This window comes from Homalodisca vitripennis, chromosome X, assembly GCF_021130785.1.
Source record: "Homalodisca vitripennis isolate AUS2020 chromosome X, UT_GWSS_2.1, whole genome shotgun sequence".
NCBI classification, from domain to species: Eukaryota; Metazoa; Arthropoda; class Insecta; order Hemiptera; family Cicadellidae; genus Homalodisca; species Homalodisca vitripennis.
Window position 1 is genome coordinate 94703839 of NC_060215.1, and position 15069 is coordinate 94718907.

At 33.4% G+C, this 15069-nt stretch overlaps 1 protein-coding gene across 2 annotated transcripts in view; it reads right to left on the reverse strand.

Moving 5' to 3' along the window:
* The window catches only part of LOC124369588 (DEP domain-containing protein 1B-like), a 49101-nt gene extending 41770 nt beyond the window's left edge, over window positions 1–7331 (reverse strand). Inside the window, exon 1 of one of the 2 annotated variants that reach the window (XM_046827631.1) lies at window positions 6980–7331. Coding sequence is in view for 1 of the 2 variants with exons in the window: in XM_046827630.1 (XP_046683586.1) it covers window positions 6424–6480 (57 nt within the window). In the remaining variant the exon portion in view is untranslated. Of the gene's footprint in view, window positions 1–6423; window positions 6664–6979 lie in introns of those variants that run through there. The other variant, XM_046827630.1, reaches the window with a different exon arrangement.
* Between the last annotated feature and the right edge of the window lie 7738 nt (window positions 7332–15069).

Genomic DNA, 15069 nt, shown 5'->3' on the forward strand with positions numbered 1-15069 from the left:
ATGGTTACATCATGTACCTACATATCTTTGTCACGTTAGCTTTACAGAAGGTAAATTATGTTTTTATAAGTTGGTATCACAAATCAGCTGTTCAACAATACACTGCAATTTATTGAGGAATCCAAATTATTTGTTACCAATTCTGTACTAGTTTAATGAGTGCAATTTAATACAATTAATTTACTACTCGTTTGTTAGTGAAGTGTATTTTAAAGTAACTTACTATCACAATTGCAATGCCTTTGTTATTTACAACGGAAGAATATGCCGACATGGTATTTGTCTTAGGCGTTTGTGACGGAAATGCAACCGCTGCTACTGCAGAATACCGAAGACGATTTCCTAATCGCAGAGTTCCAAACCCAAAAACGATCAGTGGATCATTTCGTACCCTAAGAGTAACAGGTAAACTTCCTAGTATTAATAATTATCGGGATCGCCCTGCCCAGAATAATGTAGATATGGAAGAGGCTATAATCATGGCTACTGAACGCAGTCCTGGTGTCAGTACACGGCGTCTTTCTAGGCGATTCGCAGTGTCTCAGTCTGAAGTATGGAGAACTTTGCGCAAAAATAGCATGTTCCCTTACCATAAACAACAAGTTCAAAGTATTCAACCAACAGATCCTCCTCTTCGATTGGAATTTTGCAACTGGTTAATTAGAAACCGTCAACATCATAGAACCATTTTATTCACTGATGAAGCTCAATTTACCCGAGATGGCGTCAACAACCTTCACAATGCACACACTTGGGCAGAGGGAAATCCACATAGTACAATCGTGCGCAACTTTCAACACAGATTTAGTGTAAATGTATGGTGTGGACTCATTCATGATCAATTAATAGGACCATTCATTCTCCGAGGACATCTAAATTCCCGCATGTACCTAGAATTCGTTACAGAACAACTACCACTATTATTTGAAGATGTTCCATTAGCAGCAAGGTGCAATATTATTTATCAACATGATGGTGCCCCTGCCCACTTTTCCCATAATGTAACAATGCACTTAAACGAGAAGTTTCCCGGGCGATGAATTGGTCGCGGTGGACCACACACTTGGCCACCAAGATCACCAGATCTAACTCCATTAGATTTCTGTATATGGGGTTGGATGAAGAACCTGGTGTACCAGGAAAAAGTAAATACACGTGAAGAGTTAATAAATCGAATTGAAGATGCCGCCGCACAAATCAAAAACAATCGTGCAGCGTTGCGGAGGATAACTCGATCAATCAGAAAGCGAGCTGCTAAGTGTATTGAAGTACAAGGACTGATTTTTGAACACCTGTTATGAAAGTGGTACGTAGTATTATAAGCTTTAGATGAAAAACAATAATTTATTTAAAACTTAATTTAAATTGCATCCTAATAAATCTTATGTGTAGGCTACTCTATGTCATTAAAATGCGGTTTTCCTTTGCTTTGGAATTTCTTGCTTGGTAGAATGTTTGTTGTAAAATTAAATTCCAGAAACTAATACTTCGCTGTTAATAGCCGTGTGGCACATAATTTTATTCAGAATTAAATTTTCTGCAAGTTTCTTTGTAAAAATGTGGGTCTTCAATGCCTATTTGACAAAATAATTGTCCGTTAAACCTTAAAAAAGTGTTTTCAAAATTATTTTATTTCTGTTTATTGTAGTATAACAAAAAAACTAAATGTGATACAGCTATGAGATGAACTTTATTCAATTTCTCATCTAAAAATCCGTTAGAAAAAGTTGCATTCGCCTATAAATATCTCTTCATAAACACGCGGCAAATCATCATTTGACCTCCTGCACACAATTTTTGGTGAAATCTTCAATTGGCCATAACCCAGTAAGGAAGCATTTCCGGACCCATGTTTATATGAACTTTTTTCTTTATTTTTTATAGTACAATCAGCTCAGAAAGTGCCGGTAACACTAACCGAATCACCCTGTATATATATATATATATATATATATATATATATATATATATATATATATATATATACTGTATGCAGAAAATAAATGCTCAGAGGCTTCTTTAAACAATAGAAGAAAAAGACTTCATATAAATCCTTTAATATTTCGACTTTTATGTCGTTCTCAAAAAGGTACAACAAGTGTATATAATGTAAGAATTAAAAGTAAACATATGAATTTTTATAATCAGCTGAAATATTCTATTCTGATTTATACTGTAATTTATAAACTCCTTGGTATATTATACTAAAAAGGGATTTATATTAAAATTCAAATTTAAATTAATAACATAAAAGGCGTTCTAACAGCATAAAATTAAATTAAATATTAACAATTTTGTAGTTTTGTAGTTGTACATTCATAAAAAATTAATAAAATTTTAATAAAATTAATAAATTTAAATATAGACAATACATTGTTTTAGATTTGCTAGATTAATTTAGACTATTTTAACAGATCATTTCTTATTTAATCCAAAAGGTAATTTTGACTTAGTGACTAATTGATATGCTTGTTCTAAATTTTCTAATTGAATTTTTGAAGAATCTTCTGGTACTTTACAAATCCCTTTTAATGTGTAACAATTATTAAGTATTTTGTTATGAGCCAATGCATGTTGCGAAACCAATTTGTCATCTTGTCTGTTGGATGAAGACCGATGGTTATTCATCCTAATATGTAAGGGATTTGTCGTTAAACCAATATAGTCCTTGGGACAAAATTTGCAAGACAACTGATAGATTACATTTTTCGATTTACAGTTAATGTTATTTGAAATTTGGTATGTTTTATTAGTTGTGCTACTTGTAAAAGTTTTAGAAGGATTTAGAATTTTGCATGTAGTACAACGCTTGTCTTCGCAAGAATGGCAACCTAAAAACTTTTGATCAGCATCTGAATTTGGAATTTGGTTAGGCAATAATTTAGGTCTTACCAGAAGGTTCTTCAGATTAGGGGCTTTACTAAAAATAATTCTCGGGGGTTTTGAAAACAAACTATTTGTCAAAGGGGATTATTCTAAAATGTTGTAGGCCGTTTTTAATATATTGTTAGTTTTATGTAGCCCCGGGAAATACTGCGTAATAAATTTAGGATCATCTGTATAATTTTTCTTGTTCATGCTGCTGTTGTTATTTATTTTTGATTTGTTAATTTGATTTCTAATAATCTTGGTAGGGTAGTTCCTAGCAGTAAAAGCTTTAGATAATGTTTCTATATAATGGTGGTAATCCGAGTTGTTTGAACATAAATTTTTTGCTCGGATTGATAGGCTTTTTGGTATGGACTTTTTAATGTGAACAGGATGGCAACTGTTATAGTGTAGGTAATGCATGGTATTAGTTTCCTTTACATGAATTTTTGTCTTTAGATAGCCGTGTTGTATAAAAATGTCTAAGTCCAAAAAGGTTACAATTTTAGAAGAAAAATTCCAAGTAAATTTTAAAAATGAAAATAAATTGAGTTGTTTTAAAAAAGTTTCCAATAAAGTTTTACCATGTTCCCAGATCACAAAAATATCATTTATAAATCTCAGCCAAACGAGAGGTTTGTGTGGCTGAAATTTCAGAAAATCTTCTTCGAGCTTACCCATAAATAGGTTTGCATAGGAAGGTGCCATCCTAGTTCCCATTGCTGTACCATTAACTTGTAGGTAATTTTGATCTCTAAATTTAAAATTATTCATTGTGAGTATCATATTAATTAAAGTAACTATAAAATTTGTGCTAGGTTTCGAATTGCTTGGCCTATTGTTTAAAAATGAAGTTACATACTGTTTACCTTCACTGTGTGGAATGTTGGTATATAGTGATTGTACATCAATAGTCACTAACAAAATGTAATTTTGGAGTGGTTGTCTAATTTCACTAAGCCTTTCGATAAAATGATCTGTGTTCTTCACATAAGAGTTCAAATTCTTGACAAAGGGTTGTAAAAGTTCATCCACATAACTTGAAATCCGTTCAGTTGGAGATCCGTAGCCGGAAACAATGGGTCTTCCTGGAGGTGGTCTTGAAGGTTTGTGAATTTTGGGTAATATGTAAAATACCGGTGTTCGAGGTGTTTTTGGGACTAATAAATTAAGGGTTTCCATATTGATGTCTTCTTTGGGACCTTCTTGCAACAAGTATTCTCTTATTTCATCGTTGAACTTAGCAGTTGGATCTTGATCAATTGGTTTGTAAAATTTTAAGTCTTGTAGTTGTTTTTCAATTTCGTATACATAATCATTAATATCTAAAATCACAACAGAATCTCCTTTGTCGGCAGGTAAAATTACTATACTTTTGTTTTGTTTTAAGGATGAAATAGCCCTTCGTTCGTTTAATGTTACATTTTCTTTTTTCTGTAGTGTATCAGTAATTATGTAGGTTGAGCGAAATTCGCTATTATTACGTTAACAAATTGTTCGATGGGATGGTTAGGTGGCAGGTTTGGTGGAGTCCAATCAGATTTTGATTGAAATTTTGATACAGAATTTGGTATTATATTCTTGTTAATTGTAGACTGTTGTTGGGAAAAGTGAAATTTAAGTCGTACATTTCTAGAAAATCTGAGAGCGTCTGCCACAAAATTCATGTGGTTGAATTTGGGTGTCGGTGCAAAAGTAAGTCCCTTTTCTAAAACTGAAATTTCATCATCGGTGAGATTATATTTCAAAAGGTTCTTTGACTTGAGGTTCTTGTTATAGGATTCTCAATATTTTTATTATGGAATAAATGTATTCTAGGTAGATGAGATCTTAAATCTTTGGATGGCTTATTCAGTGATGAGGGTTAAATCATCCTTAGTACAAATATAGGCCTACTTCTTAAGGCTACTGAAAAAATGTACAGCCTACTACATTTTATTAGTGGGTCTATTAGTAATAAATATTAATTCGAATCACAAATTTAAATATTGTTTTCTTTAACAGTTTCTATGGTTGGGGCACTTTGTTAAGGAACAATACAATGCTCTATATAAGTTTCTTTTTAATGTAAAATCATATGTAGGCCAACTCTTAATATTCCAGAAATCAGTAAAACTAACGTGTTTGTGTAAAAACTATTTGAAAAAGAAAACTTAGGTGGGTATATTGCATTGCACAATATTAACACAAAAGTGAGAGCGATATCCCAATTGATCAAGGACCAAACAATGTCTATGTTTAAATGCTATCAAAACAATTTAAAGTGCTGTTTAAAATTTGTTGTTGATAATGCATGATTTGAATAGGTACCAGGATTTTGGACATGTGATATCATTTTAAATGGCTATAATTCCTTGAAGCCCAAACATTTAAACTCCTTAGTTCCATAGCAATATATTGTTTTAGTATTGAATAGGCCTAACAAACATCATTAAAAGCTAGTGGTTCATACAGTGTAAGCTTTGAAAATCATATACGACTAAAACTAATTTTAATTTACCCTAGAAGTGGCACGCGTTGCGTATGTGGCACATTAACATACTTTCATACTACTTAACTTTTGAAGAAGTAAATAATATCCAATTGCGATAAAATTTATGTAGTAGCAAAGGAGAAGAACCATACTTCTCAAATATCAGTTTTTAACACTTTGAGTGTCCAGTAATCCAGTAATTATGCAGAAATCATGTTTTAAATTTGAGCACATTACACAACCGTTAATTTTATGCTGTGATAGTGTATTACATAATACAATGTCTATTGTGCTTTTGGTAACTCAGTTTTCCACAAGAACTTGTGGGCTGTTGACCTATTACATGAGCTTTTTTTACAAAGCAACGCCTGGCAAATTGCATAGTTTGTCTATTTTTGTACATCAAGGTGCCCAGATTCTCATAAACAAATATGTAGCCTATGTAATAATATTTGGACCATATAATCTAGCCTATGCAGTACTGAATAAAATAACATTTTGGGTGAAATGTACATTTTAAAATTTTTCTTTCCTACTCCAAGTTAGGTTAAACAATTTTTTAACATAGTTTTTTAAGCATAACATTCAATCAACAAAACATTTCTCTGTTCTTTTGTGACAAAAATAAATAATTAAATAATTTTAGGAACATACACTACCAGGTACACATAAACTGTGCCACTACAGCAAGTTTGCATGCCATTTCTAGTGTTAAGTGTGTTTTGATCATTAAACAGGGTTATAATCAATTCTAGAAGTTAAAGCCTATGTTTGTAATAAGACAATGTTTATGGACAAGGTTATGTAGGCCTATTCATTAGTAAGTTTTCTTACATTACCGGCATGTACTTAGTTCATTTGTATAGCATAGACATTAAGTTCCCACCAGTAAAGATGACCTAGAATGTTTGAAAAAGGTCATCTTTGAAATGGAATGTTTTGAAAGTTTAAGTTGTCATAACCCTGAGAAATTACTTATTTCAAGCTTAGCAAATATATTATTTGAATGAACTGAAAAATCCGTTTTGACTGATACAGTGAGTTATTTACAAATTAAGATATCCTAGGACCGATTGACTTACCAATTGTGTTGCCCTAAAAGGTGGAGACCTCACAGATTTTAAGTTAGGTTTATCCATTGGAATTATTGTATAATTAAGTCATAATAAACTATTGCAGTGCAATTATATCTCTACACACAGATAAAATAAGGCACTTCAAGTTTACTGTATTTTGTAGCTAAGCACAGTCAGTCTAAGTAGTCTAACGCCAGTCAGTCTTTTTTCCACCTGTTTTGTTTACGTTCGAATTTAAATCATTCACGCTGTCCGCTCACAATAGTACGTTACAGGTGTTTGGTTTGGTGGGTAACAATACACGACAAAGTGGGTTTACAACAAAGACAACGAAAGTACAGTACTATCGGTGTTGACTAGACATTTTGTGGGTGAAGATGATGCCGTTTAGTAGGTAAAAATAATTCAAAATTGATTACAAAACTTAAAAAAGTGTTCGCAACAAAATTAAAGTATGTATACGAATAAAATACCTAGTAAAATGTCAGATCAGTAAAAATATTGAAGCAAACATATTAAAGTTAATGCTATGCCCACCGGTATTAACGGTGGATATGCTTACATGTACTCAGCCTTGCAGTATGAGTATAGCGCAGTTATTGTAAAGATGATGTCCATCTAGAATATTATCTTGAGTTTGAAGTTAGTACATACTCAAGTTGAAAAGATTTTATGAAAAATTTGGAGTAAGTATTTGAGGTTATTATGTTTCTTGGTTGCAAAACTCAAAATATTTCACAAGGTTTTAAAACCCCTTTTAAGAAGGTTCTTTCTACGCAATGCATTTCATAAGTTTACCGGGCGTTTTACGGGAAAACAGTCCAAAACCACGTACAAATATTAATTAACTTCCCCGGGACTCGAACCCCTACTTCTCGGTTAGAGAGCCGCACCCTTACTTCTACGCTAAGGTGAAGGTTTTTGTAAACCAAAGCAATATCAAAGACAATAAGGTTTTTATGAGTACTTTGCAAATTACTGAAAATATAACATATTGAATAGATAACCTTGAACTTTTAATTGATTTTAAACTATTTTGATATCGATTTAAATGCTGCATAATTATCTCGTATTAGAACACCGTTATATCCTTGATTGTGGATCTTTCTGAGGATCCATAATCAAGGGTTATACTATCCTGATTGAAATCGGTTATTATATGTGGGTGAATTCATTACAAAAATTAAAGGCAGCACAAAGCAAAACCTTAATGATGCAGTTAAGCAAAGAGGTAAAAATCATATAACTTTCTCTTTTAGCAATTGCTATTACATCCAAACTATTTAAACCATTACCTCTTCCTCTTCGTATTTATCATTTTATACTTTCCATTGTCTAGACGAGCAACACTAGAATTCGGAGGGCCAAAGCTGTCAACAGATGCTCTTGTATACTCTTCGTGAGAGTTATGATTCAGTATAGAGACCGACTTCTGTTGCCTTTACTAGACCAAGAACTGCACGCCAATATTAATTTAGTTTTTAAAGCGTTGAATCAGAAAGCTGCAAGTAATTTTACTCTCCAGCCTCTTTAATCCCAAGTGCCTTACATTAGCCGGTATGCTATGTTCCACTGTTTCTTCTATTTGACCTTAGACAGCCTTCTGTTTGCAGGTATACGGTATCTTCATTTAAAAGGCCTTTTATTTGCAGACGTTTCCGGAAATGTCCATGATCGGCGACAAGTCGAACTGCCCTCCTAAGTTGCTCCTTGCTTGGAAAAGGAGTGATTTTGTGGGCTCAACACTGGAGTGCACCATCAGTGTTTATGCAAAGCGTCGGCTGGGGTAGAGTTGCCAGAGCTTACAGTGTTTTACTCTGGATGTTTGAATGTGACTTTTGTGCCTAAATAGATCATGCCACAAGCAGGTTTTGATTTAACTAGATTTTCATGAGCCCTTTTTTGCCAATGCGTTTATTATCTGGTTTACGAAGTCTCCCTAAATGACCGGTTCTTCTGTTAGTTCTAAGTGGTTACGGAATACAAGCATAAGTCCTTGTATTCCGTAACTTGTGTTAGGAACAACCTACATTCATACGATTCACATACAGGTTAAGAAGATATCCAGAACGATTTAACGGCTATAAACACGTTTTGGCTGTTCGAGTTGAAAACCTGCAAAATGCCTCTCTTCTTTTAAATGGGCTCGGGTGATAATGGTATAAATCTCTACTTTTATTGTTTCCAAAAATACTCGTACGCTGATATTCTGAGTCTGAACAAAAATGTCAAAACCTAATTTAGTTGGGAGCATCATTACATTTTTTGAAATACTGCTGGAGGCATTATACTTAAACCAGATTATCCTAGTGTCTGTGTGGATTTAAGAGGAGCAGCAAAATACATGTTCTGTCAACCTGATTTCTGATATCATATTTAACATAGGGCATTCAGTGTTCTCCTCAACACTTAAAATTATAATACACTAACTAGGGTCCCTCTTCTGTTACCAACCACAAACCTGTATAATCACATATGTGCCTCTGTTTTAAGGAAAACGCTGAGAGCAACATGTGAAGTAATTTTTCACGTGTCCCTTAGGTCGTGCCGTGAAGGGCCTCTGTGTTAGTTATGTCTTCAATTATTTGTAAATTTGTGAGTTTATTTAATATCAGAGCCATCTCCCGCTCAAGGAAGACCCATCAGAGCATCGAAGAGTCTATTTGCTTTCCTGATTGCCTTGTTTATATGCGCATTTCATGTCAGTATTTGATTTAGAGACATCGCTGTATTCTTTAAAGATGGTGGAGGATGAACCATCACGCCTAAGGTGTAATAAACACCCTAAAATGTTCTCGATAAATAGTAATATGACTGTTTTCTCAGGATTGGCTTTGAGTGACACCAATCATAAATTGCATTAGATTATATATTGCGAGTACTTATTGAAAGCTAAAAACGTCATTTATAGTAGGGCAAACCTTTTTTTTAATTTGTTTGTAAGGGTTCAGAGTAATAAATAAAAATAATGATTACTGATCAAATGTGCATTCTTATGCTATGCATGTAGGTTTCGCTTTTTACTAAAACTCTGTTGAATTTACAAAATGGTCATTGGTACATGGTGAAAAATTGTTTAGAATGGCATATTCTTGTCTCTAATAGTTTAATAAAAGGGGCATTTCCCTTCCTACCGTTTAATATACCTTGATTTTAACCCTATTGTCACGTTCAAGACGACAGGGAGTTTGTCAACTTCTTTTATTTTCTGTCGTATATTGTAATAATAATGTCCATAAACCACAGTTTCTTTTCGTGTAAAATGACAAGAACTTTTATTGCCCAATAGTATATGTTAACTTAACAAAAATTAGAGAGCTTTCGCACGATAGTACACGATATTCTGAAGGTATTCAATAAGTGCGGACATTTCAGAATGACAAGCAGATTCGTAAAAATACTCATATGAAAATGGCTGGTGTGTGTGACCCATTGGGCGCACGACCCACTGTATTAAAGTTCAACTTGTTCAAAAATCTTCATACTTGACGAGAAGTATTAAAGATCGTGTCATATTAATCAATGCTTTTGTTAGCTCTAATCTTCTCAAGTTTCAGATCGCTGGAATTGAAAAAATACCCATAAACATGGTGTGATGTGAGAATATGTATTGTCATAGTTTACGCACGACATTGTGATCAATGTCACAAAACCAACTCGCAGCTTAATAAAAATAGCTTGTACGGGCAATTTACACGAACAACATTATAAAACACCAACGAAGTTTCATTCCACAATATAGACCGAAAATATCCCTTAGTCTTTTCATGTATACATTTAATTAAAAGGAATATACTATTCTGTATCTAATAATACTAGCTTAAGTAAATGGAGCATCATACCTCTCATTCCTGTTACTTTAAGCATTTTCATTTCTACTTTTATTCTTGTTGGTTCTACGTATGACACTCCCTTCGGAGTATACATTGCATTGCGGCTTCTTCATTTCCTCATGCACTACTATCCTCACAACATCAACAAGCTCTTTCACATCCAAAATATCGAGGCACAGTATTGAGTCCGACCAGTGCCTGTTAAAATTAATTTCAGCTATTCAGTCAGCACTCCCACAATATTTTCCCAATACTTCTGATTGATCTATACAATTCACCCAACTCACTTCCCCACACAACCTTAGTCCCTTCCCACGACTCAGTTTATTCCTGTTCCTTTAGACGACATGACTAACAGATTAAGAACTATAATTGAAACTCTAGACGCTGAATTAAATATATTAAGTACAAACGCTAAAAACGTTGAATGCTATGTAACACCTAAACTTTTGGCTGAAGTTATAAAAAAAACATATACTCACTACAAAAAGAACTAAAAAGATCCAAATTTCAACAAAACTATAAAAAAGCAACAATATACTTCAATCGTAAAATACCCTCCTTCCAAATTACAATACACACCAACATTTTGAACAAACTGAGAATTCCTTTCCCAATTCTAAACCTAAACCTCAATCCCCATTAACCAGCACATCCCTTCCATTGGGCTTTCATATTTGCTTAACATTTTAACAACATCTGAAATTTAAAATAGTGCATAAAAATATCAATGATAGATCGCCACCAATAAAATAGATGACATTTTTATTATGTGCAGAGAAGCCGATCTTGAATTACTGATTGCAATTATTAGTGAGTGGTTATGAGCCAACATGGGATCACAGCAGTAAAAATCAGTAAGAGACACAAGGCTCAGACACATTAGGCCTTTAAATTCTTTTATTTCAAAATGTGATGGAACTTTCTATATTTCAAGAGAATTTCAATTTTTATTTAAATCTGAGATGTCTTTTAAAACCCCTACATTAAAAGCCAAAGAAAGAAACTCGCAAATAAATTACCAAAGATATTCTAAAAGTGTTAATTTTTATAAAAATAAATTCATATAACAAATTCAATCTAGTAAATTTATTATTATTAATTACAAATGGTTACTATTCTCTAAGATTAGCATGTACACAAGTTATTTAAAATGTAATCTTTAGTTTCAAAATTACAAGAGAATTTATCGAAGAGTTATCAATGCAGCTAACACTAATGATGATAACAATTCTCTTTTTCTAAAACTTTATTGACTGACAAAACAATCGAACTGACTATTGACAGTAAAAACACCACTGATCCCACAAGGGTAGCCAGCAGTTTAATCAAAAATAAAAATAAAAATATTTATTGTTCAAAGACATATACATGTATAGAACATAGTCATCAAATAGTTTGTATTATATAATATCAGAACTGTGTATTATAGTAGTAGCATTAGTATATGTTATAAATACCACAACCTAAAATATTAATTGCTATTATACCAAAATTGTCATTAAAACTAAAAGTGATAGACAATCACGCATCCGTTAATGGCCCTGGCTAAGGAGCTTCGTCCAACAGCTAGTCCACACAGTAAAACGCACGTTTTTAACAAGTACTGCTTTAAATTCTTTTTAAAGAATGCCTATCAGTTGAAGAAGTTTTCACCCTATGCGATGGCATATTTTGGGACCAACATATGACATGGATCTTTTGAAGATGTTGCTGCGGTGGTGCGGAATGAAGAGTGTATCTCTGTTTCTGGTGGAATACAGATGATTATATGTAGGAAAATATTGTAGGTTTTAGACTTTATACATTGAGACATAACATATAAACATTGAAGGCAAAGTCAAAAGGTTTTCATTACTGAGCACTGCCCGACAACTGTCACGACTACCCAGGCCAAACATCACTCTAACAGCTTTTTTGTAATTTAAAAATTCTCCCAACAGAGTTAACTGGGGTCGTTCCCCAAAAGATCAGTCTATACGTCAGAATAGAAACAAAATATCCAAAATAAACCAACCTAAGCGTCTTCCTACATAAAAATGTGGACAAATATATCAATGAATACATACACGCATTTAGTTTTTTACATAGGTACATGATTAATATGTTTTGACCAATCCAAATTAGAGTCCATGTGAAGTCCTAAAAACACACAGATGTGGATTCTTGAACAGGATTACTATTCACAAAGATCGTCTTACCACTCCTATTACTTTTGGGTCTGAAATGTATGATTCTGGTTTTTTCGATGTTTACAAATAAAAAATTCGAAGAAAACCATGAGCTGAGACTTTTTAAAGGTAGACAGATTGGTTGCGAGGGTGTTTGGTGATTCCGCTTGGATAATGACACTAGTGTTGTCAGCGTATTGAACTAAGTGGCCCTTGATCGATTTGTTCAGGTCATTTACGTGCACAATAAATAAAATAGGGCCAGGTATAGAACCTTGGGGAACACCTACCGTTACAGATAAACAGCTAGATTTAGCCTTACCGATTCTATTGGCAATTTCAACATATTGAAAACGACATGAAAGATAAGAACGAAACCACTCAACAGGCATACCTCTGACACCATGACGCTCTATCTTTTCCAAAAGACGCTGATGATTAACAGTGGAGTTTGTGCCTTGGTTAGGGCTGACCAGGGCCTTCGTTTACCTCAAAGGTTGCTTCACTCTTTGGCTGTTCAGGCTCACAATATAATAATAATAATAATAATAATGATTTATTTTCTCAAAATACATTACAGAATTGTACAGAAACCATGTTTACATCCAATATTACCATAATATCTACTAATGTACAATAGAAATACAAATATAAAATATACGTTCTAATAGAGAAAATAACTAACCTCCAAGGCAAAGCCTGTGTGGAGGAAATTAACACACAATTTTTCCAAGAGTGATGGCTAAATCTTCTATTTAACATAAAATATATAGATCCAAACTTTAACTACTATATGTATAATACATTAACTAATATATAAATTTCACAAAGTTGTTACTAGTGGAAAATTAGGAGCCTATAAGTTTCATATAATACAATTTAATTATGCAATAAGCCAACAAAAAGCATAAAATGTTACAGAAAAAGAAAAGAATCTCAACAGAATTTAAAAATGATTACTTAAAAGATTTTCTTAAAACATAAACATAAACACACAAGAGGAATACAAAAAGTCCTTGAATTTCCACATACAATTTCGTTATGACATACACAAAAACCTGAACAAATATCCAGCACCAGTTACACAGTAAGAGATTGCAAAAGTGATAAGATATAAGATTTGCAAGTAAACAATCGAATGACCTGAATCATGTGTCAACATGGGTCATCAAACAGTTCCTAAAACATTTACTAGGCTCGCTTGAACACCTGATTAAACTCTTCTAAATCGAGAACTTTTCCTTCTTCTCTTAAAGTAGCTAAAGTTACTTCAATTTTAAGAAGGACTACCATTTTCCGTCCAATAATATCACCTATTATCTGTTTTACCAATCTTGAGATAAGGTTTCGGGAAAGTTCTTCTGATTAGGATTGGACCTTTACGGAAAGGAACAATCTACTATTGTATAAAAAAAAACACTTTGAATTCAGAACTAAAAAATCAAAAATGAACGTAGTTGTTCGCCTGGAGATAGGATAGTAGAAGGAATGAAAAGTAAAAAGAAACATAAGTTATTATGTTTTAAAGTATTTAAGTAAATTTTACTTAAATATCGGTCACTGATAAATATTTTACTATATTCTTTATTTAAACCTTCTTAGTGACGATGGACGGCTTAAAAGAATAACAGAATTTCGGACATTTGCCATCTTTATGTGTTACAAAATGTACAAAACTACGTTTCGAGGATTGAAATCGAAACTCTTCGTTAGGTAAAAAATGTAATCCATAAAAAGTACTTAAAACCTACAAAGTATGGTGACGAACTGCCATTAAAAATATTATCAACAACAACTTGAAGTCCAGACAGGAAAAAAAGAATTCAGGTACTGTCACCAGCACAAGCACACCACACACCCGCACCAGTAATAGTCAATCACTAGCAAGAATACCAATGTTGACATTTTCTGTGTTATAGTGGCGTGTCTCCTGAAACAGTTAGACAGAAAGGCGATGGTCGGAAGGGGGAAAGGTAAAGGCAGCCGCCTCTGGGCGTATCTTTTGGCTCTAGACCTCAACGTTCTAGCGTGTATCTGGATTTTGTTTGTTGAGGCTTTGTTGATTGTTATAACCCTTTTAGGTTTCCTAGTTAATTATATTAAAGTAGCCCAACCACGGTCGATGGTTGACTTAGCTGTTGGTCTGCATGACGCTTCAATTGGTTAGCGTTTAAAGAAATTCTCCTCGAATTGTATTATGTTGGGGCTTCATCTCATTTCATCTGAGGATTTCCGACCAGCAATTTTAGACTGTTCCATAAGCTCTTTTTACGTTTTATTTATCTTCTTTAATACTTACATTTAGTGGTATTTTAGTCTCGCCTTTGCATTCCCTATTACAAGAATATTTTATACTGTAAACACAGTTTTTTGAGTACTTTGTGCTGTTGTTGTTTGGGTTTTACAAGACTTTGTCTAAGAGTATTTTGTTCTAGTATAATATCTACTTGGAAAGTGCAAACGCAACAATAGGAAAAACACTGAGTCAGAAAACAACAAAGAAAAATCCAAATTTCAACCGCGGCCGTAATTTCAACTGGACGGACCTCTTTCTTCACCGGACTTAGCTATCTCTAATGTGGTGCCGGTGTAATAAGAGAGTTGGTCACCGTGACTCAAGGGAGGGGTCTCATGACAATGAAAATACG